This window comes from Ictidomys tridecemlineatus, chromosome 11 (assembly GCF_052094955.1).
Source record: "Ictidomys tridecemlineatus isolate mIctTri1 chromosome 11, mIctTri1.hap1, whole genome shotgun sequence".
Lineage (NCBI taxonomy): Eukaryota > Metazoa > Chordata > Mammalia > Rodentia > Sciuridae > Ictidomys > Ictidomys tridecemlineatus.
The window spans coordinates 120941769-120965544 of record NC_135487.1 but is presented as its reverse complement, the minus strand read 5'-3'; the positions used below and the strand labels follow the sequence as shown (position 1 = coordinate 120965544).

At 35.7% G+C, this 23776-nt stretch overlaps 2 protein-coding genes across 2 annotated transcripts; both read left to right on the top strand.

Annotated features, from left to right (window-relative positions):
• Positions 1-679: 679 nt before the first annotated feature.
• LOC101974340 (olfactory receptor 10K1) lies at positions 680-1621 on the top strand. The gene has a single exon (XM_005339403.2). It carries the CDS (start codon positions 680-682, stop codon positions 1619-1621), a length of 942 nt encoding a protein of 313 aa, XP_005339460.2.
• A 10728-nt stretch (positions 1622-12349) lies between these two features.
• On the top strand, positions 12350-20557 carry LOC101957866 (olfactory receptor 10R2). Its single transcript, XM_005339429.2, has 2 exons — positions 12350-12376; positions 19616-20557. Exons 1-2 carry the CDS (start codon positions 12350-12352, stop codon positions 20555-20557), a joined length of 969 nt encoding a protein of 322 aa, XP_005339486.2.
• The last annotated feature ends 3219 nt before the right edge of the window (positions 20558-23776 follow it).

Here is a 23776-nt window from a genome sequence, read left to right as displayed (position 1 = left end):
CTAATCCACGGCTTTCCCTTCTGTTTGATTCATTATTTGTTTGTTTGTATATTTAGTCATTTAAATTTGTGCATCATGATTAGAAAAAAGAATTATAATTCCTTCTGATGCATTCATAGATTCATGTAGCACAATATGATTGGTTTCACAATTCTTTCATTTTGTGTTTGTATATTTAGTCATTTAAATTTGTGCATCATGATTAGAAAAAAGAATTATAATTCCTTCTGATGCATTCATAGATTCATGTAGCACAATATGATTGGTTTCACAATTCTTTCATTTTGCATTCTGATCAGGATCAGATTGTTCAAGCTAACAATGTTTACTCACAGAGACCTAGAGTCCTTGGGTTTATATTAAACAAGAAAAACAAATAATGCATATAAAACAAAAAAGGGAAATCTTTTAGACATTGGTATAATACTTGACAAAAATGAGGAGCTGTTTTTCAAATTACAAAAAGCCTCCAAACTGGAGTTAGTTATTCTTTGGAATATTTAGCACCAATTCTTCTTTTAGCAGACATTTTAAAGAGGGAGTGAAAGAACTCTACCAAATATCCAGAAATACTTGTCACATGCAAACTTCACGCTGAGGATCCTGTACTTTTCTGCTCTTCTTCCTGGGTCCTGGCCTCCACCTCTGTCCCTGACGCTCCTATATAGAACTGCTGTCTATGGAGTGGGTCAACGAGACCTGGGTGAGAGAGTTTGTCTTCCTGGGCTTCTCAGCTCTGGCCAGCCTCCAGAGGCTGCTGTTCATGGTCTTCCTGCTCGTCTACCTCTTCACACTGGGCACCAATGCCATCATCATGTCCACCATTGTGCTGGACAGAGCCCTTCACACCCCCATGTACTTCTTCCTCTCAGTCCTCTCCTGCTCTGAGACCAGCTACACCTTTGTCATTGTGCCCAAGATGCTGGTGGACCTGCTGGCTCAGAAGAAGACCATCTCCTTCCTGGGCTGTGCCATCCAGATGTTCACCTTCCTCTTCCTGGGCTGCTCTCACTCCTTCCTGCTGGCAGCCATGGGCTATGATCGCTACGTGGCCATCTGCAACCCGCTACGCTACACAGTGCTCATGGGCCACGGGGTGTGCTTGGGATTAGTGGCTGCTGCCTGTGCCTGTGGCTTCACTGTCTCTTTGGTCACTACCTCCCTGGTATTTCACCTGCCCTTCCACTCCTCCAACCAACTGCATCACTTCTTCTGTGACATCTCTCCTGTCCTCAAACTGGCATCTCACCACTCCCGCCTCAGTCAGTTGGTCATCTTCATGCTGGGTGTCTTGGTCTTGGTCATCCCACTGCTACTCATCCTGGTGTCCTATGTCCGCATCATCTCTGCCATTCTAAAGATCCCGTCCTCTGTTGGGAGATACAAAGCCTTCTCCACCTGTGCCTCCCATCTCATTGTGGTGACTGTGCACTATGGCTGTGCCTCCTTCATCTACTTGAGGCCCAAGTCCAACTACTCTTCCAGCCAAGACACCCTGATATCTGTGTCTTATACCATCCTCACCCCATTGTTCAATCCAATGATCTATAGTCTGAGAAATAAGGAATTCAAATCAGCCCTTCAAAGAACAATGAGCAAGACTTGGTTTTCTCTTAACTAAAGAATCAATTTTAGACTCTTTATGGCTATTGATTGCCAAGAAAATGTGTGCTTGCATCTATTTTCTCATTTAATTACCCAAATACAGTATAACATAAAGATATTTTCTACATATAAAGAACAATTTACCCTTTATCAATGGAGCCAAGACAAGTTTGATTTTCTCCCATTAATGCTTCTCTAACAAGTTTAAGAATATATGGCATTTACAGGTAAATGGATGGAGTTTGGGAATATCATGGTAAGTGAAACAAGCCAATCCCCAAAACCAAAGGTCAATTATTTTTTCTGATGAATGGATGCCAATCCATAATGAGGAAGGTCTGGGATGAGTGAAGGAACTTTGAATTGGGCAAAGGGGAGGGAAGGGATAGGAGGGAACATGGGTATAGGAAAGATAGTGGAATGAGACAGATATCATTACCCTAGGTACATGTATGATGCACAAATGTTAGGAGTCTTCATCTACAACCAGAGAAGTGAAAAATTGTGCTTCATTTGTGTATAATGAATCAAAAAAACTTTTTTTTTGTCATGGATAGTTGATTATAACAAATAAATTAAAATTTTTTTAAAAATAATATATTAAAAGGGTTTACTCAGTTCCAGGAAAAATTAAATACACATTATTGCATAACATATTGTCATTCAAATGAAAGCAAAGATAGATTTATGAGAGCAAAGATACATGTAAGTTGTTAAGAGAAATTCAGCATAGCAAAGATGGTATCTAAACTGTCAATTCCACTGAGCAGAAGCAGGTTATCTAACTGACTCCTCCTTTCCTTGAAGAAAATGCACAACATCGGCCCCTTTAATTCTGCAGCAAATATTAGTGACTTTTTTTGCAATCTCATTCACCACCTCAAACTACACATTGACCTGTCTTTGCCTGCACATGGGTCTGTTGTGTTGTTGCTTTGAGACTGGAACTTCCTGATGGAATCGCTGTTCTGTTCATATGTATTTCCTTCCTGGCTCTCCTTGTCAGCCCCCACATATTTCCTGAATAACATACTTACTTCTTCTATTTAAAGAAGCTACTAGCATTGAATCAATTACTTAAATTTCTCAAACAATTTCAAGGAAAGGATTTGAATTAATATTAATGTAGAAAAACATCAGAAGTCTTAGAATGGCCAGAAAATCCATGGAAAACACGTCCAATAACTTATTCGATCAAATGAGATGAAACCAAGCATTCTTCATGAGTCTGAGTCTCTCCTGTGGTCTCTGCCTACCTCTCCAACATTATTATTTCTGAGGTTATCATTATGCATTTCCCTTCAGTGCCTACTTGTGCATTCTGAAGTTCACCAAAATTTTGCTGGGCCTCTAATTGACATGATTGTATTTTCTCAAGAGCTGCTGATTCTTTCTGGAAAAGCTCCTATTATTTAACTTGGACATACAATCATACATTTCAAGACTATCTCAGGGCTGGGGATGTGGCTCAAGAGGCAGCATGCTCGCCTGGCATGCGTGCGGCCCGTGTTAGATCCTTAGCACCACATACAAACAAAGATGTTGTGTCTGCCGAGAACTAAAAAAAATAAATATTAAAAGATTCTCTCTCTCTCTCTCTCTCTCAAAAAAAAAAAAAAAAGACTATCTCAACCATCCTTCCTTTCTAAACCTTCTTTATCATCTGCTGCCACCCACTGATGGGATTAAGCTCCACTTTATTTTAAGGCATGCAGGATATACTTTTTTGTGTTTCTTATTTCAACAATTTATCTTACTTCCTTAATATACACCAGATGCTTTCTTAGCTACTGGAAATATGTGATGAAAAAAAAAATATGTGTGATCTCTGATCATAAGCCTTATATTCTGTTTCAAACCAGTCTCAATATACAGATAAATTCAGGGAAAACACTTTAGAGCCAGTGTAAGTCTAGTTTATACAGAGAGTGCGTGCACAATCTAGAATAGGGGAGACTAAAAGAAAATTTAATTTATTTTGATTATGGGACTGGCTTACCAAAGGAATAGACCTTTAAAATTTTTATTGATGCTTTATAATTATACTTAATAACAGGATTCATTGTGATATGTCAATAGAGGCACATAACAAAATTTGGTCCATTTAATCCCCAGTGTTCCCTTCCCATTCCCCCCACTCCTCCAATGTGCTTGCTGTGCTCTGCTGCTTTCCTATTAGAGGCTGACATTTCACCTAAACTCTGAAGTGTAAGACTCAGTCACCAGGTAAAGGGGATCATTGGGGGGAGAATTTCTTTAGATAGGGCAACATATCCATAAGCCCTGAAACAAGAAAGATCTGGATAATTTAGAGGTAAACAAAGAAGGCCAATATACATTCTTATTTAAAGGTAATTTTTTTGCAGTTTCTTTAACTTTTTTATTGATTTTATTTTTTTAAATACATGACAGCGGAATGAATTACAATTCTTATTATACATAGAGAGCACAATTTTTCATATCTTTGGTTTTTTATTTGGAACTTTAAAATATATATATATATATATATATTCATTGTATATGACATGCTGTTTTAATGTAAGTATGTTGTTATTAACTATAGTCACCATGATGCACAACAGATCTCTTTAACATATTATTCTCATCTAACAAAACTTTGTATATTTTGACCAACATCTCTGCAACCCACCCAACCTCTATCCCTACCCATAGCCCTCCAGTAACCATCCTTCTATTCTATTATTCTATTATTTAACTTTTTAAAATTCCACATAATATATATATATATATATATATATATAATATGTGGAATTTTTCTTTCTGTAATTAGCTTATTAACCTAGCATAATGTCCTCTAGGTTTATCTATGTTGCCATAAATGACAGGATTTCCTCCTTTTTAAATAGATGAATAGTATTATGTGTATATGTGCCATATTTAATTTATTTAATCCATTGATGGACCCATAGATTGATTTAATATCTTAGCTATTGTGAAGAGTATTACAATGAACATGAAAGTAGAGATATCTTTTAACATAGTAATTTCATATCTTTTGGATATATACCCAGTAGAAAAATTACTGAATCACTTGGTAGTTCCATTTTTACTTGTTTTAAAAGCATGCAAGCAAAATAAAACAATCCTGAAAAACCAAAGGCCCAATGTTTCCTTTGATATGCAGATGTTAATTCACTAAAAGGGGGAGCATGCTAAGGAAAAAAGAGGTACTTTGGATTAGACAGAGAGGACTGAGGGAAGGTAGTGGGTATGGAAGAAGGAAGGATATTAGAATGAACTGGACATTATTACCCTAGGTAAATGTATGATTACATGACTGCTGTGATTCTACTTTATGCACAACCAGAAGAATGAGAAATTATACTTGATTTATGTATGATGTGTCAAAATACATTCTACTGTCATGTATAACTAATTAGCTCAAATAAATTTTTAAGCAATTAAAAAAATAATTAACATCACAGTTAAAAAAAGAGCATCCATACTTCTTTCCATATTTTCTATATTAATTCATCAACAGTATGTAATTATTTCCTTTTCTCCTCAATATCTCTGTATTATCTATTTTGTATTGCTAAAAAAAATAATTCAGGCAGGCTATAGTGTATAAAGAAAATATTGCTTTGGAAGTTCAAGGACATGGTACTGCGGTCAGCTCAGCTTTGGAGAGGGGCTTCTTGGTTGCATCGTATTATGGCAATGACAATGATAGGTACACCTCTGGGAGGAAGAAATCACATCTACAAACAGGAGGCCAGAGGGAGAGTAGAGTCCCAAGACCCCCTCTGAGAGCACTCCCTCAAATCACCTAAATATGTCTCACTAGGCCCCACCTCTTAAAGGATCCACAGCACCTCCTAGTACCAGCATCCTGAGGACCAAGCTCAAGATGAACTCTTGGAGGATGCTCAAACCATATCTCAACTATAGCACTCCTCAACACATGTCTTTCATTTTTTTACAATAGACATTCTAACAGATGTGAGGTTTTCACTTGAATTTCCCTGATAGTTAGTATGTTGTGTTGTTTTTTTTTTAATATACATGTTTGCCATGTTTCTGTCTTCTTTTGAGAAATATGTGCTCAGGTCTTTTTCCCATTTTTAATATGGTTGTTTCCTTATTATTGAGCTCTTTGAATCCTTATGTATTTTGAATAGTAATTCTTATTGACTGTATGGTTACCAATATTCTCTCCATTTGATGATTGTTATGCAGAAGGTTTTTTTATTTTGATACATTCTGTGTATCCATATTTGTTTTTATTACTTGTGTTTTGGAGCATAACTAATTTTTCTTACCTTTTGTTACAATAAATTTGAATTTCCTCCTATATGTATTTCTGTATTGACCACAACCTTGTTATAATCCAGGTTCTTTTGTAATTTCTTCGATGACAGAGATTCTAGTCATATCAATAAACTTCTCATCCAACTTTGAGCTTCCTCTGCTATCTTCATGCCCAATCTTGGTGAAAGTTCACTCCACCACACACAGTGAAGACACACAGGTGGATGTTGTCTTCACTACTGTTGTTAAATCTCTTATACCACAAATCAAATTAATCATTAATTCCTGATGATTCTATGGGTAGAAAATTCTTTAACCATATTCCCTTTCTATGAAATCATCCTGTATCCTTTGCATTACTGCAAGAATGAGCCTGTTTATCCCCAAGCTAGTCTTCTCAGTGAGACCAAAAAGGCATGAGAGTTATCCTGAAGACTGAATCAGATAAAACATGGTGAGCACTTAGAACAGTGTCTTCAGATACTAAGCACTATTTAAGTGTTTCATGTTACCATCATCATCTTTCTAAACTGAAAATGTTGTTAGATAATTTCCCAGATTATAACTCTTCAATAGCTCCTATCAGATATGAAGGTAAATTTTAAATTGTATCATCACAATCCCTACCAAAGTGCTTGCTATTCCAAATGATGGTACATTGTTTCATGCCACTTAAATGTTGAACACATTATTCTGAAATATATTTTTCCTATATTTTGTCTGCATACTATTCAGATTGCAAAGCTTCCCACAAGCACAGCTTCTTCTAAGAAGTTGTTAACCCAATAATCAAATTCACAATTATTTTTCTTTCTCTGATAGTGACAAGATGCATTTTGCACGCTTATAACCCTCTCAGGGCATTCTGCAGTGACTGCTTTCTCTTGCCTCATCCATCAGAGGTTAAATTTCTTAAGGTGGAGACTATCAGTCCTGGTAACACAATTCATAAGACAAACTGTCATTCAATATCGCCTTTGAAATTAAAAGATAAACAAAGTGGTTCTGGGTTCTGCAGCTGAGTGTTCCCACGTGATGTTGCATCTCCAAGATTTGCTCTTTGTTGCTCTCAGCGTGGATCCTTCAGGCACCTACACATCATTGCTCTGTCTTTTCTCAAACCTACTCCTTCCCTTGAAATACAGGATAGAATTCAGAAGTAGAAATGTCATGCCTCCAGCCAAAGGATAAAAATCAGGAACCATAGGAGGAAGGCCATGGGAGAGGATTACCAGGACTTTTCTGTTGACACTAGAGAGGAAGTCATCACTCCAGTGGGTCCCAAACAGGAAACCATATAGTTCCCTAAGTCCACTCCATAGTTTATCACTTAGCAAATGGAAGTTGATGATATTTCCTTAAAGATGGGCCCTCAGGCACAGGGGAGTGAAGGAATGCAGGGTGGTGACAGGAATAATAGCTGGATAGTGCCCAGGAAGAGGTCTTCAGGTAAAGAAGAAAGAATAACATTAGAGATGCTGCAGAATGGTTGCAGGAGCTTCCCTATTACCCATATTACAATAAGAGAAGGAAGAAAGAAAACATTTTTAATTTGTTCTAATTAGTTACACATGACAGCAGAATGCATTTTGTTGATTATACACAATTGGAGCACAACTTTCCATTTCTCTGGTTGTACATGAGATAGTGTCACACCACATGTGCAATCATACATGTACTTAGGGTAATGATGTTCATCTCGTTCCACCATCTTTCCTGCCCCCATGGCCCCTCCTCGGACCTTCTTCCCCTTTGCCCAAAGTTCCTCCATCTACCCACACCACCCTCCCATTATGGATCAGCATCCACTTATCAGAGAGAATATTCAGCCTTTGGTTTTTTTGAGATTAGTTACTTCACTTAGCATGATATTCTCCAACTCCATCAATTTACCTGCAAATGCCAGAATTTTATTCCTTTTTAATGCTGAGTAATGTTCAATTGTGTGTTAATATCACAGATTCTTTATTCATTCATCTGTAGAAGGGCATCTAGGTTGGTTCCACAGTTTAGCTACTGTGAATTGAGCTGCTATAAACATTGTTGTGGCTGCATAACTACAGTATGCTGCTTTTAAGTCTTTTGTGTATAGACCAAGGAGTAGGATAACTGGATCAACTGGTGGTTCTATTTCAAGTTTTCCAAGGAATCTCCATACTGCTTTCCAGATTGGTTACAGTAATTTGTTGTCCCACCAGCAATATATGAGTGTGCCTTTTCCTCCACATCCTCTCCAACACTTATTATTGCTTATGTTCTTGATAATTGCCATTCTGACTAGGGTGAGATGAAATCTTAAAGTAGTTTTAATTTTCATTGAAAGAAAACATTTAATTAGGGCCTCTCATGTATCATTTTGGACAATAATTTTTTTTTAATTTATGTCATCCCTTAATCCTCATAATATCTCAAATTTTAGGACAGAAAACTAAGATCCAGGAAGGTTAGGTTATTTGCCTAAACAAAATGTTGAGATAAAAATGTGAATTTATATCTTTTTCTTCTATATTTAGTGATTCCTTCAGAAAATACATCAGAATGTACATCTTATATTTTATCTGGTCATGAAGTACCTTTACCACCAATATATTAGAAATGCCTAAAAATCAGTTTAATGATTTATACCTCATGTATTGATTTGTTTATTCCTTGTTTTTGCAGGTAGATTTTGAGAATTTGCCAGTTAGCATGAAGTCTGATGCTGCTGGACTTAGTGTGATGTGTATGAATGCATGGTACTTGCACATAAATATTTGTCAAATGAAAAGTAACCTGGCTTTTGCTTTTCAGAGCTCAAATAGCATTGGGCAAGAAAGATCAATGTCTAGAATAATGCAAAATGTGAGCATTTGTAAAGTATGTGCTTCAGGAGGGCAGAGATTCTGTTTTGTTTCTTGAGTCTTCTGAACACTAAATGGAGTAGATAAAGCTTAATGTGTGCCCAGTGAATCTTTGTTAACTTGAAACAATTCTTGGGAACCTGATTTGGGGAAAAATGATTTGAACCATCAGAAGCTCTGCCTAGACAGAGACATTGCTGTCATGACATGGCTCACTGAGGGCTCAGTGAATACATGAAGTTCCATCCATCTAAACACAGGGATCCAATCTGGCAGCTGGAAGAGAAGGGTATGGAAGCCTTTGCTTTTCTCCTCATTTCTTGCTGCAAAATTTGAAATCATAAGGATTTCAGAGATCATTTTTGGACTATAAGTAAGAAGGTGCTTGGTTAAATGTACATTTTAAGTCTCCAGGACTGCCACTTGTCAGTGGAAAATTTATAACACCCACTTTGCAATTTTTTCTATCTCTGCCATCTTCTCAGCTGTTATTTGCCCACAATACCCTTCCTTCTGTGTACCAGCTGCCCAAATAACTCTGGAAAATAATCTCCAATTGCCCTTCCCAGGTCAACCTAAGAAGAGGTTTTAAAATGTTGGTAGCTTCCTGACTTAATTTTTCTCTTCTAATTTTCTCCCATCAGCCTTGATGATTGAAGAGGAAACACAAACAATATTGAAAATAGAGTGTGTGACACTCCTCATAGAAATATAAAAAGCAGTCATGAAATTCATCTGGAAAAGTAAGAGTCCCAGAATAGCTAAAGCAATCCTTAGCAGGAAGAATGAAGCAGGTGTCATAACTATACTAGACCTTAAACTACACTACAGAGCAATAATAACAAAAACAGCATGGTTTTGGCACCAAAACAGACTGATTGGCCAATGGTACAGAACAGAGGACACAAAGACTAGCACACAAAATTAGTGCAAATACATCCAGTGCAAATACACCTGCCTCTCTTAAACCCAAAACCTTGTGTTATGATTTACAAATTATATTGCTATAAGTTCATGTTTGTGTGTAAATTTGTTACAAGTGGGGTAATTTTATAAAATGAAATAACAAGGGATAAATTGAATAACAAGGAGCACAATATGTTTTGATGACATTTTCCCCCATTTTTGATTTTCTTTTCTTTTTCTTCTTCTTCATTTTTTTTTTTTTTTTTTGTGTGTGTGTGTGTGTTAACGATTGAACCAAGTGGCATTTTATCAGGGAGCTAAATCAACAGCCCTTTGTATTGTTTTTTATATTGAAACAGGTTCTTCCTAAATTGTCTAGATAGCTGCAAACTGAATCCTCCTGCCTCAGTCTCACAAGCAGATGAGATTACAGGTGTATGCCTCTGCATCCAGCTTGCTGAATATCTTTGTGCAAATTTACAACTAATTTACAATCTTGTTAGTGACTATTTTTGTTGCTGATGATTTATCTCAAATCATCACTTCTAATATGATGAGTATACATGATCTCAGTTTGATTTTAAATGAAGTGAACTGAATTTTTATGTTGGGTACGCTGTGTTCATATTTTACAAACTGTGTGCTTATGTACAGTTTTAGTTTTAGAGCACCAGTTATCTTCCCCATCAGTTTGTAAAATATTTTTAATTAACATTATAACAATATTTTGGTACTTTTTCCAATTGTTCTTTGCTTTCTAACATTTCTGATTATGTGTTGTTGCCAATAAGTGTTCTACTTAATATTGTCAAATTGTTGCTATGTATTACTAATATTTCAGTTTTAAATTTAGATTTTCAGATTTCTTATTCAGTGATATTTTTCTTATTCTTTGAATTATTGTATTTTAATAACAAAATAATTTTAACATGTGAGTTGAATATTTGGTTTTTAAATTTTTATTAAAATGAGGTACTCTAGTATGTCAGAAATGGTTTAGATGGCTTTGAGATGGTTTATATTTTGAAAATTTTACTACGTTATATATATTATAAATTTTCTTCTAATTGCTCCTTTAAACTTAGCTGTATCTTACAAATTAAGGGAATAAAACTGACATTATTTTCTACAACTCATTTTATTTTACTTATAATTTCCTCTTTTACCCAATAGGCATTTTTCCAATTCTCTAAGTAACAGAAGCTTCTTATTTTATTACTTACTATTAATCTATTATATTAAGATTAGGGAGTATTGTTTGTGTCCTCTCCATTTTGTGATGTGGTGAAATTTTTGTTGTGAGTTAATAGTCCACAATCACAAGTGTTCTTTGAAAACAAATTGTATACTCTTAAAAAAAATTCAATACATATGTAGAAAATATGCTTTACTCATTGCTATACAAAATTACATATAAGAGGTTGTGAGGGGAGTGGGAAAATAAACAAGGAGAGAAATGAATTACAATTGATGGGGTAGAGAGAGAAGATGGGAGGGGAGGGGAAGGGGGATAGTAGGGGATAGGAAAGGTAGCAGAATACAACAATTACTAATTGGGCATTATGTAAAATTGTGGATGTGTAACCGACGTGATTCTGCAATCTGCATTTGGGGTAAAATTGGGAGTTCATAACCCACTTCAATCTAATGTATGAAATATGATATGTCAAGAGCTTTGTAATGTTGTGAACAACCAATAAAAAAACAGAAAGCATTACCAAACCAGAAAAAAAAGAAAATATGCTTTACTAATTTTGCTGTTTAGCTTTCCTTAAGCCTTTGTTATATTTTTCCTCTTGATCTCTTTTGAGCAGTGGTGCATTACCATTACCATTAATCAGTAGAGTTGAGAGAATGGAACAGTGGGGGGAGATGGAGGGAAAAGCAAAGTAGTGAAGATTGAAGTAAAGCAAATTACACTTCATACTTTTATTTACTTATTTATTTATTAAATGCTTCTATTTGTTGTTTTCAGTTATACAGTAAAGGAAAAGACAGTAGAATGTGTTTTGACATGCCATACTTGCATGGAGTGTAACTTCCCATTCCTGTGGTCATACATGATGTGGCGTTACACTGGTCATGTATTCACATATGAACATAGGAAGGTGATGTCCAATTCATTCTACCCTCTTTCCTTTTTCCATCCCACCACCCTTCTTCATTCCTTTTTCTCTAATATAGTGAAATTCTATTCTTCTCTCCCCTTCCCTCTGCTTATTGTGACATTCTATGCTATTACAATGATGTCCAAATGAATCCTAACATGATCTATAACCAATAAAATGGAGAAAGAAGAAGAGCAAGGGCATTAATGTCTTTAACCAAGAGATAAAATGCAGGAACTATAGGAAGAACACCGTGGAAGAAGATCACGAGGACTTTTCTGACGACAGTGTCCCACGGTCTTACTATACAGTTACAGTTGGTTACTTCTCCAGTGAATTCAAAACAGGAAATAAACTCATTCTCTGAGACTACTCTATGGTGACTATTTGCCAAACTAGACTTAAGGTCCATTCTCCCCTAGGATTGCAGTTCCTAATTGGGGCGGGGAGAGGGGTAGAATTTGTGCCACTAGCAATATAATAATGGCTCCCTAGGGTGCTGAATAGTAAAATAATGAAGTAGGGCATTGATGCCAATGCTGGTGGCTAGGGGAGAAAATAAAGCATATTAAGAACAGTTATAGAGTTATAGTTGGCCAGGCCATACAAAGAAGCACAATGACCACTCCACTGAGGAGTGACCTGGTGAGTCTTTTGTTGCTGGTTTGAAATCTTTTCAAAGAAAGGGAGGAAGATGTGCAATAAACTGAGAATGTGAGAAAGTAGGAAATTAATAAGATACTTCCTTGAAGGCCTTGGGTCATGATTAAAAAACAAGACTGCATTCTCCTGAACCGTGTTTTGGAGATTCTGAAACTCTTTCATTTTGATATTTAGTGTTTTTTAAATGTCATAAGTGGCTCAAAGAAAGTAAATTATTCAAAATCTTAATCTTATGTGACCTCAAAGGTGATAGGAAGCTAAGCCATTTAACTTATGTTCAGTTCTAAAATTGTAGAGACCTTAAAACTAGAGTCCACAAACAGAATAGTGATGGATTGCAGGGCAGCTATAGGAAGAAAAGAGGTTTTCAGATTAGGATAAAGAAAACACACTTCATATACTTCAACATGGTCATAGGTGTGTTCCTTTTTATAACTTTTGCCAGGAAGGAAGGGAGAAAATATTTAATTAGGGCCTCTTATGTATAATTCTGGAGTATTTTTTTTTTTACATATGCTGTCCATTAATCTTCAACATACCTAAAATTTTAGCATAGAAAACTACGATTCAGGAAGATTAAATTAAAATGCTGTGATAAAAATGTGAATTTATGTCTTTTTTCTGCATCTGTAGTGCTTTCTTCAGAATACAAATCTTTGTCTTTCTTCCCTGATCACTGGAATACCCTCTACATGAGAAATGCCTACCTATCAGTGTAATGATTAACTCTTGTATTGATTAGTTTATTTCTTGATTTTTTTTTTTTTTTGCACATAGACTTGAACATTTACTATTTACCAGAAACTCTGATTCTGCTAGCCTTAGTGAGATATATATGAGTACGTGGCACTTGCACATAAACTTTTGTCAAATGAATAACAATCCGGTTTTTGCTTTAGAAGAGCTCAAATAGCATTGAGCAAAAAAGATTATTGTAATAATAATAGAATAATGTAAAATGTAAGAGTTTGTAGAAGATGTGCTTGTCAAGAACAGAGTTTCTGTTTTGTTGCTTGACGTGTTCTAAACACCCAATGGAGCAGATAGAGCTTAATGTGACCCAATGTATCTTTGCTAACTTGAAAGAGTTCTTGGGAACTTGATTTGGGAGAAAATGATTTGAACCATTAGAGAAACTGCCAAAGCACAGGCAGAGGCATTGCTGTCATGACATGGCTCACTGAGTCCTCAGTGAACTACATGAAATTCTGTGGATTAAAATGTAGGGATCCAGTCTGGCAGCTGAAAGAGACGAGTGTGGGTTGCCACGCATAACTTTTTCTTTTCATTTTTTTTTTGCTATGAAATTCGAAACCTTCTAAAGTTCTCACGGATCATTATAGAATTCAATAAGAAGGTGCTTGGTTAAATGCACATTTGAATGTCCCTAGGACTGCCACACGTCAGCTAAACTGTTTCAAAACCAATTCTCAGCTGTTCCTTGTCCACAACACCATGCCTTCTTGTATCCATGCTGCCCAAATAACTCTGGATAATAATCTCCAATCACCCTTCCCAAGTCAACAAAGGAGGATGTTTAAAACATACCTGTAGCTTCCTGCCTTAATTTTTCTCTTCTAATTTCTCCCTTCAGCCTTGAGAATTAATGAGGAAAGAAAAAAAATTGTAAATAAAGAGCGTCATGAAACATTTATTTTTTCTTTACAGAAACACAGATTGTGTTCAGATTCTATAGTTCTGACTCTAGATAAGAATCACTTATGATAAAAACACTAGATGTGGGTATCAGGGAGCCAGAAGATATAAAGAAAGTTCATCCTCCGATATGATGTGGCTGACTCAGTTGTTCAACCCAGTGATTTGTATATTTCAGATCCATAGCTCCATTTGCAAAACAAAGTAATAAATAATTCTTAATTTCCACCCAGCACTCATTGCACATCTGCATACACAAACACAGAAAGATGTTCTTTAAATAAATATGAATATACTATATCACCCACAGAGTGGTTCCTGCATGGCTGGTGTTGTTCTCAGTGTAAATACTACTGCCTCTCTTAAACACAATTCTTTTATCTGGTTATGACTTGCAAGTTTTCTTACAATACAGCATTTATATAAATACATTAAATACAGCATTTATATAAATTCATTAGAGTATGGTAAATTTTATAAAATGAAATAAATCCCTGGGATAAATGAACAGGATGAATATACTCAGCAGTACAGTATATTTTGATGATACATTTCCCCCTTTGTTTGGTATTAAGGGTTGAACACAGCAGTGTTCTACCATTGAGCTAAACCATCAGCCCATTTTATTTTATTTTATTGAGACAGATCTTTGCTAAATTGCTCAGGATTACCTCAAACTGGTTATCCTCAGCCTCCAAAGCACCTTAGATTACAGGTGTGGGCCACTGCATCCAACTTGCTGAATTTCATTGCATAAATTTACAACCAATTTATAATCTTATTAGTTATTTTTTTTTATTTAACCCACAAGACTGCTGAAATTTGATGGGCGTACATGATCTCAATTTGATTTTAAATGAAGTGAAATGAATTTTTATGTTGGGGGCCTTTAGTTCATATTTTATAGGCTGTATGCTTACATCTAGTTTTAGATTCTTAGTTATCTTCTCCATCAGTTTGTAATATATTTCTTGTTAACATTATAGCAATATTTTTGGAAATTTTCCATTGGTTGTTTGCTTTCTAACGTTGTAGATTGTCCTTTTGTTGCAAATAAGTGTCCTATCTCACATGGTCAAATTGTTGCTGATTTACTACTCATGAAATTTTATCACATTTACCTTTAGATTTTTGGATTTTCTATTCAGTGATACTTTTTACAAATCCTTTGCATTTTTGTATGTTATTAGTATATGGAATAATTTTTAGCATTATGTGAGTTAAACATTTGATTTTTTTTTTATGTTTATTAAAAGTGAGCGCAGTGTGGTGGCACATGTCTGTAATCCCAGCAACTTGGGAGGCTGAGGCAGGAGGATCGTGAGTTCACACCCAGCCTCAGCGAAAGCGAGATACTAAGCAACTCAGTGAGATCCTATCTCTAAATAAAATTCAAAATAGGGCTGGGGATGTAGTTCAGTGGTCGTGTGCCCTAGAGTTCAATCCCCAGTACCCATGCCCTCCCAAAAGAGTGAATTAGTATAGAATGTAAGAAACAGTTTAAATGGCATTGAGATGATATATTTTGAAAACTGTCACTAAATTTTTTGCTTATGTAAAAATTAAGATATAAATTTTCTTCTAATCACTCCTTTAAACTTATCTCTGTATTATAAATCATGGAGTATAATTGACATTATTTTCTACAACTCATTTTGTTTTACCTATTATTATCCCCTCTTTGACCCAACAATTTTACAATTCTCTAGTGGCAGAACATTCTTATGTTATTACCCAGTATTAGTCTACTGTATAAAATTAGGAAACTGTTGGTATCATTTCTGCTTTTGTGTCACCATTGAATTTTCTGTTGTGAGTTAATGGTCAAGAATCACAAATATTCCATGTTGTTTGTGAACATAGTGTATATTCTTTTTTTAAGTAAAGTTCAATAAATGTTTGTAAGAAATGCATTACTGATTTTGCTGTTCATGTTTTCTGAATACTTTGTTTTATTTTTTCTCTTGCTCTGTTTTTAGCAGTGGGGTATTGGTATTACCCATTAGTTACTGCATCTGTGCCTTCTGCACATTTGGTATGGTATCTTTCTTATGATGGTTATACCTATCAATTTAATTGTGAATTTTAACTATCAGTCTTTTCTGTTGTTGTTGATCACTTAATGCTCCTGGCTTGAATTATAAATTGCCAAATACAACTAACCTAGATGCCCTTCAATAGACGAATGAATAAAAAAAAAATGTGGCGTATATACACAATGGATTATTGCTCAGCAATAAAAGAGAACAAAATCATGGCATTTGCAGGTAAAGCAAAGTGAAGTTAGCCAATCCCAAAAAACCAAATGCCAAATGTTTTCTCTGATATAAGGAGGCTGATTTATAGTGGGATAGGGAGAGGGAGCATGGGAGGAATAGATGAACTCTAGATAGGGCAGAGGGGTGAGAGGGGAAGGGAGGGGGCATGGGGTAATTAATGTTGGTGGAATGTGATGATCATTATTATCCAAAGTACAGGTATGAAGACACAAATTGTTGTGAATATACTTTATATATAACAAGAGATATGAAAAATTGTGCTCTATATATGTAATAAGAATTATAATGCATTCTGCCATCATATATAAATAAAAATCATGATTTCTGTTTTTAGAATAAAATTAATTTTAAAAATAACTGTGGGTAAGTGACAGAATGATCAGTAGAGCAGAGGGAGGGGTCAGGATCTGAGTGACGGAAGTGAATGGGAGGTACTAGGAAATGAATTAGAACATGTTATATTCCATGCTTTTATAATCATGTCAGATGGATTCTTTTGTCATTTAAAACTAAACAGAACCAATTAAAAAAGGACTGTAAGTGATAGTTGATTTCTACTTGATAGAACTTGGGTAGGATTAGTGCAATAAGCAGAGCAAATCTGATATAAGCTAATTTTACTCATTGGAATTTTCTGTAGTTAAATTATTTTTCTTATGCTAGAAAATTAAAACTAGTTTATATTTCTCTTCCCGTTTTTCTACAGAAATTGTCAGTTCAATTCCCCAACCTCAATTCGCATTGCTTTTTCATGTCCTATTGACCCAATTACCATGTTTGTTTGTTTTCCCCAGATTCAATCTGTGTAACAGAATTCAGTGACTCTGGAACAGATTGACCATGTTTTGCTCTATTTGGTGAAGTCCCAGAGCATCTATAGTTAGAAGTGAATAATGACGGATGGGTGAAGAGAGTGAAGGAGAAACGAGATAGAACAATTTGAACACTTCAGAAAATAGTTATCCTGCACATAAATACAGAAATTTAGTCAAAAATTGGTTTGTTTATTTTTCTTTAATGTTGATGATTTTCATTGTTCAAATCGGGGAAAATTGAACAGGTCATAATTCACAGTGTACCTCAATCCATTTGTATGGAATTTGATATGACCTATCAGATTTCCCAAAGTGACTGTTTTCCATCATTTTCTGTTCAGAGATGTGATGTTTTGTTTGTATGTATTTATGGCTATTTTAATTCAGAGTTAGGAATGCTAACAGGCATCACTAGCATGATAAATGTTATCAGATTGAAAGTGCAAATAATTAAAAACTTACATTTATTTTTACAAATAATTTTTGAAGATCTGTAATTTTTTTCTAGAAACATTCCTAAAGAAAGACAACTGTGGTGACTTTTAAATGAATCCTAATGCACCAAAGACCTCCAACTAGAGTTTAAAATAGACACATATAGAAAAATTAGATAATCAAAATGACCTCTAAAATCCCCCCAAATAATCCTTTAAAATAGCATGATATCTCATAAAACTAATCCATTTTGATTTTACAAGTTAATAGAGGTGGATAATCATCACTGCAATCCAGTTTTAAATTATTTTATCATTCCCCCAAACACTTTCTGCCTGCTTGCAGTTAAAATCCTGATCCCTAAAGTCCAAAGTTATAATTTTTCTGCTCTCAATTGGTGTAGATTATCCTTCTGTGGACATTTCATACAATAGAATTTGCAATGTGGTATTTTGCACTTGCCTACCTTCACTTAGCATATTGTTTTTAAAGATTATTTATGTTGTGATATGTGCCATTAGTTAATTTATTTTTATTGCTGAACAGTATCCATTTTTTGGTTATACTAAATTTTGTGTATTCTTTAATAAGTTGGCAGACATCTGGATAATTTCAATTTTTACTAGTATATATTATGCTACTATGAACATTCACAGAAATAGTTTGGTTGGAGGGTCTTCACTTCTCCTTTATAGATTCTTATTGATAATTTTTGTTTTGAATTCTTTTACCGCATGGTGAATATAGCTAATAATTGAGTACTCTACATTTCAAAATTACTACGGAAATACATTTCAAATGATATCATCACAAAATTTTAAATATTTGAGATGATGCATATTAGCTACCTTGATTTAGTAATTCTCTATTGTATTAAAAATAATATCATTTTGAACCTCATAAATACACACAAGTAGAATTTGTGAATATATAATAAAAATAAATTGATGGGTCATGTGATAATTTATTTTACCATTCTAACAAAGTGCCAAACTTTTCTTAAGTGACTGGACTGTGTTACTTTACCTTTCCTCCAGCAATGAGTGAAGATTTATTTTCTATATCCTCAAAAGCACCTTTTCTTGTTCATCTGTTTAGTCACAGTTCTTCTGGTGCATGTTTTCCATTGTGCCTTTACTTTATATTTCCCTAATGACTGGTGATATTTTGTGCTTTTTCAAATGCTCATTTCCTACCCATTGATACCACTTGGTAAAAATGTCTGTTATTTTTCATCTGGGTGTTATTCTTATTACTTAATCATAAGAGTTATATATGTGTATTAGAGGCAAATCCCTTATGAGATACATGTTTTGCAAATCGAGTCTTGTCATCTCTGGTGTGCCTCTTCACTTTCCCATTGGTAACTTTTGGAGTGTTTAATTTCTGGGCTCCCAGTTCTGCCCATTGACCTATACGTGTAACTGTATGCCAGTACCATAACATCTTGATCACTGTATCTTTAGAGGAAGTTTGGAAATCTGAAAATATAAAATCTTTCATCTTTTCTTTCCTTACTGACAATATTTTGACTATTCTGGTTTCTACCATGTTGATTTTATAGTCATCTTTATAAGAAAAGCCTGCTCAGATTTGGTAAGAATTATGTTGAATCTATTCATTAGTTGGGTAGGAATTGCCTGTATTATTTTTTGTTTACTTAAATCACCTTTAATTTCCCTCAACAATGTTGGTCAGTCAAAGAATATAAAATTACAGTGTGAGAGAAGGAATGATATTTGGTAGATTTCTGTGTATCTGTCTTGCACTTCTTTTGTTAAATTTAATACTTTTTATGTTATTATCAATGAAATTGTTCTCTTTGTTTTATACTTGGATTGTTTATTGCTAGTTGTTAGCAAAACTGTGCACCCTTAAAGATGTCTATGACCAATTCCCTAGAATCCAAGAATAAGTTATATCATTTGAAATGGAGGGATTAAGTTTGCAGGTGGAATCAGCTGAGAGTAACCCAGTCCCTAGATTTTTACATGAGTGTCCTGAATAGATCTTACTTCTTTCTCACTTCACTGCAGGTTGTGGCTGAAAACTTCACTGCGATCGCCGAGTTCCTACTGCTGGGTTTTTCAAGCCTTGGTGACATTCAGCTTGCTCTCTTTGTGGTCTTTCTCTTTTTATATCTAGTCATTCTTAGTGGCAATGCCACCATTATCAGTGTCATCCGCTTGGACCAAAGCCTCCACACGCCCATGTACTTCTTCCTGGGCATCTTGTCGACATCTGAGACCTTTTACACCTTTGTCATTTTACCCAAGATGCTCATCAATCTCCTTTCTGTGGCCCAGACGATCTCCTTTACCTGTTGTGCCGTTCAAATGTTCTTCTTCCTCGGTTTTGCTATTACCAACTGCCTGCTGCTAGGCATGATGGGCTATGATCGCTACGCTGCCATCTGTCACCCTCTGCATTACCCCATCCTTATGAGTTGGCAGGTCTGCGGGAAACTGGCAGCCGCCTGTGGGATTGGAGGCTTCTTGGCCTCACTGACGGTGGTCAACTTAGTCTTCAGCCTCCCTTTCTGCATCGCCAACAGAGTCAACCATTACTTCTGTGACATCTCACCAGTCATTCGCCTGGCTTGCACCAATACCGACGTCCATGAGTTTGTCATATTCGTCTGTGGGGTTCTTGTGCTCGTGGTCCCCTTCTTCTTGATCTGTGTCTCTTATCTCTGCATTCTGAGGACTATCGTGAGGATTCCCTCAGCTGAGGGCAAACGGAAAGCCTTCTCCACCTGCGCCTCCCATCTCACCGTCGTCATTGTTCATTACGGCTGTGCCTCCTTCATCTACCTGAGGCCCACAGCGGACTATGTGTCCAACAAGGACAGGCTGGTGACGGTGACGTACACCATTGTCACACCATTACTAAATCCCATGGTATACAGCCTCAGAAACAAGGATGTCCAACTTGCTATCAGAAAAGCGTTGGGGAAGAAAGGGTCTCTGAAGCCATAGATAATCATAATATAATAATAAAGTATTAATATATTTTGGATTTCTTAATAAATAACGTTTTCCTTTATTACATGTATATTCTACCTGTAACAGGGTCCTTGAAGTCATAAGACTCTTTAAGATGTACGTCGTAAGATGGTTTGCTTCTCTTCATCCCTTTAAATCCGATATGTGGGCTAATATTTTTAAAGTTCTCAGATGGAATGTTAGAAAACTTCTCAAATGTAAATGCCCAGTCCACTGTAATAACTAAAAGTCTAAGCTAACAAATTGTGGCACATGCCTGTAATCCCAGCGACTCTGGAAGTGGAGGCAGGAGAATTGCAAGTTTGAGGCCAGTCCAAGGAACTTATCTCAAAATAAAATAATGAGATAAAACAAAATAAGGAAGAAGGGTTGGGGACGTTGCTTAGAGGTATAGTGTCATGGGCCAGGCTGTATGGGCAATGACCAAACAGACTCCATTTTGCCCTGAGATTCCACATCATGTAAGAAATGCTTCTCCCATGGAAAGCCCCACCTCTGGTCAAAAGTTCTGGTCACAAGTTGCTTAGCATAGCATGTTTGGCAACACAAAATGGCAATTCTTACACAATGTAAAAGTGTTCTCTCTTTGGTTCCCGTTTTTTCTTGGACAATGTACCCTGTCAGAGATTGATTGTCTAGAGGTTAGTAACCATTCTTTAACTTGTACTAGACTAGGGACGTTTTGGCCCACTTCCTTTTCTGCTTTTGATTTTAGATCTCATGATGTTTGTTCATGGTTTTGAATCACAGCAATAGCCACTTACGCTTTAAGATGGTTTTGGACTATAAAAGGTGTATTCAAACCCAGCGAGGGGGTTGAAGGGTATAGACTTGCAGCCGATGCCTTGGCCCACCAGCTGGTGGGTCTGGACCACCAACTGGTGAATAAAGTTTCTGTTTCCTGCTTTAAGATCAAGTTGGTGATTTATTGCAATCTCACCTTAACAATAGCACCCCTGGATCCCATCCCCAGGATCACACATACACACAGCCACCACTTCTCTCTCTCATTGCAGTGACTGGTTCCTCAAGAATTCCACCGGGGAGGAAGAGGAACCAGGAGGAAATTTCTCATGTGGCTCCTCAGGTACTTTCAGGGCCTTTCGTATTGCATACTGAGTCTTCCTCTTGTGGAATGGTTTCATGGTTTCTGGAATAGTTTCCTACTTGAAACTTATACCACCTTTCTTGTGATACAGTTAAAACCACCTCTTCTGACAGTTTATGAATTTGCTTCTTAGTTCAGAGAGCTCACCACCTTTCTGGGTCATGTATCTTCTGGAGAATTTACTGGGTAAAATGCTTTTTCATTGATTCCAGAATGATTTTTTTTTTCCTGCCAGTTTGCTCAAAGGTGATCCAGAGTTAAGATCTGAGCATCTCTGACACCCATAGTAAGCAGAAGAACAGAGATCTTTTTCTATGAGTTGGCGTTTTGGGCCAGTAGACATAGACTCCTACATTTAAGTTTCTCAGGTAAACTCAGTTTCATTTTTTAATCTCCAGGAAATACATATCACGGTAATTCCCTGCTCTGGCTGCATCAGGAAATGGGAGAATAAGTAAAACATTAAGTAATCCAATAGTGTCCTTGTAAGACTATATTTGACCTTTTTTTAACTCAACATTTTCTATTTTCTTAAAGTAATTCAAACATTTTCTTCCCTCGACTTTCACATCTGCATTGAAACTGAGATTAAACAAACTCCTGTTTTAAAATATGTAACACTTTTGCCTGTTTTTCCTATAGAATAAGTTATCACGATTGTATTTATCGGTAAATATTGATTTCAGAAAGCTACTGTCTGTAAAAAGAGTCAAATAGTTAGCCTAGTTAATGGTATGACTATAGGTTAATCACATTACCCATTCCAGATGGATAGCAGTGATAGAAGGACCCATCAGCAATTATTTGAGAATCTGTTGAAAACTGTGTATCCCTTGCATAAAATTGTCCTCATTCACATAAAGAGAGGGAGAAAAACTCATTATAATATAAAGAGTTTACAGAGTGTCCACAATCATTCAGGAATCCAGTTCATAAGCATTCTTTTCTCAAGGCAAACTTATCTAAACCATTTAATTCTATTTTTACTATTTATCTTCATTTTTATTTACCACTTTGTTGTAACGTTTTCTTTTACCAACTTGACAGACTATTTATACCCTGTCAAAAATTTTATAGTTTATAATTGATTACGATGACAAGAGAAATTAACTGGCATCTCAGCTGCCATTATCTAGATCTCATTAATGAATTTAACTATCCCTTCAATACTAAATTTCTGAAATATCATATTGTGTTAAACAGAAATTATCCTGGTTAGGATAGTGCAGAAAATTAACTGGAATAGTGCTATTACATTTCACATTAATTTAAAAAATCTTAGGACGAGCTACTGTGTGTTTTAAAATCTAAGGTTTCTGGATACAGAATATTGTAGAAATTAGGACAATTAAATTCTATACTGCAGAAAGTTGTGGTAATTATGAGTCTCCAGATATGAACTTTACACTCAATGCCTTGTCAGATTTTAATAAAAAGTGGCTGAGACTAAAGTTTAATAGTAGTATATAGAAAATTTCTTACAGAAATCTGACATTTATGAGGTTTTAAATTTTCTATTGATTTTTATGTATCCTAATTTCCAATTATCCTTTTGGCATGCAGATCTCCTGAGTCTCTTTTTATCAGTGGAAATATGGAAGAGTCAAATTATCTTTAAAAATAAATTATAATAGTAATTCGGAAGATAATACTCCTTCAGGAAAATAGATAGCAGTGATAGAAGGACCCATCAGCCCCTGCCACACTTAAATATCAGTATGAATAAAGAAAGTATAAAATATACTTGAGGTTTCCACACTGGACATCACACCCTTCCCTGGGGGTTGTAAGGAAGGATCCTTTTTTTTTTATTGGTTTTTCAAAACATTACAAAGCTCTTGACATATCATATTTCATACATTAGAATCAAGTGGGTTATGAACTCCCATTTTTACCCCGTATACAGATTGCAGAATCACATGGGTTACACTTCCACGTTTTTACATATTGCCCTATTAGTGACTGTTGTATTCTGCTACCTTTCCTATCCTCTACTATCCCCCGTCCCCTCCCCTCCCCTCCCAACTTCTCTCTCTATCCCATCTGCTGTAATTTCTCTCCCTTGTTTTTTTTCCCTTTCCCCT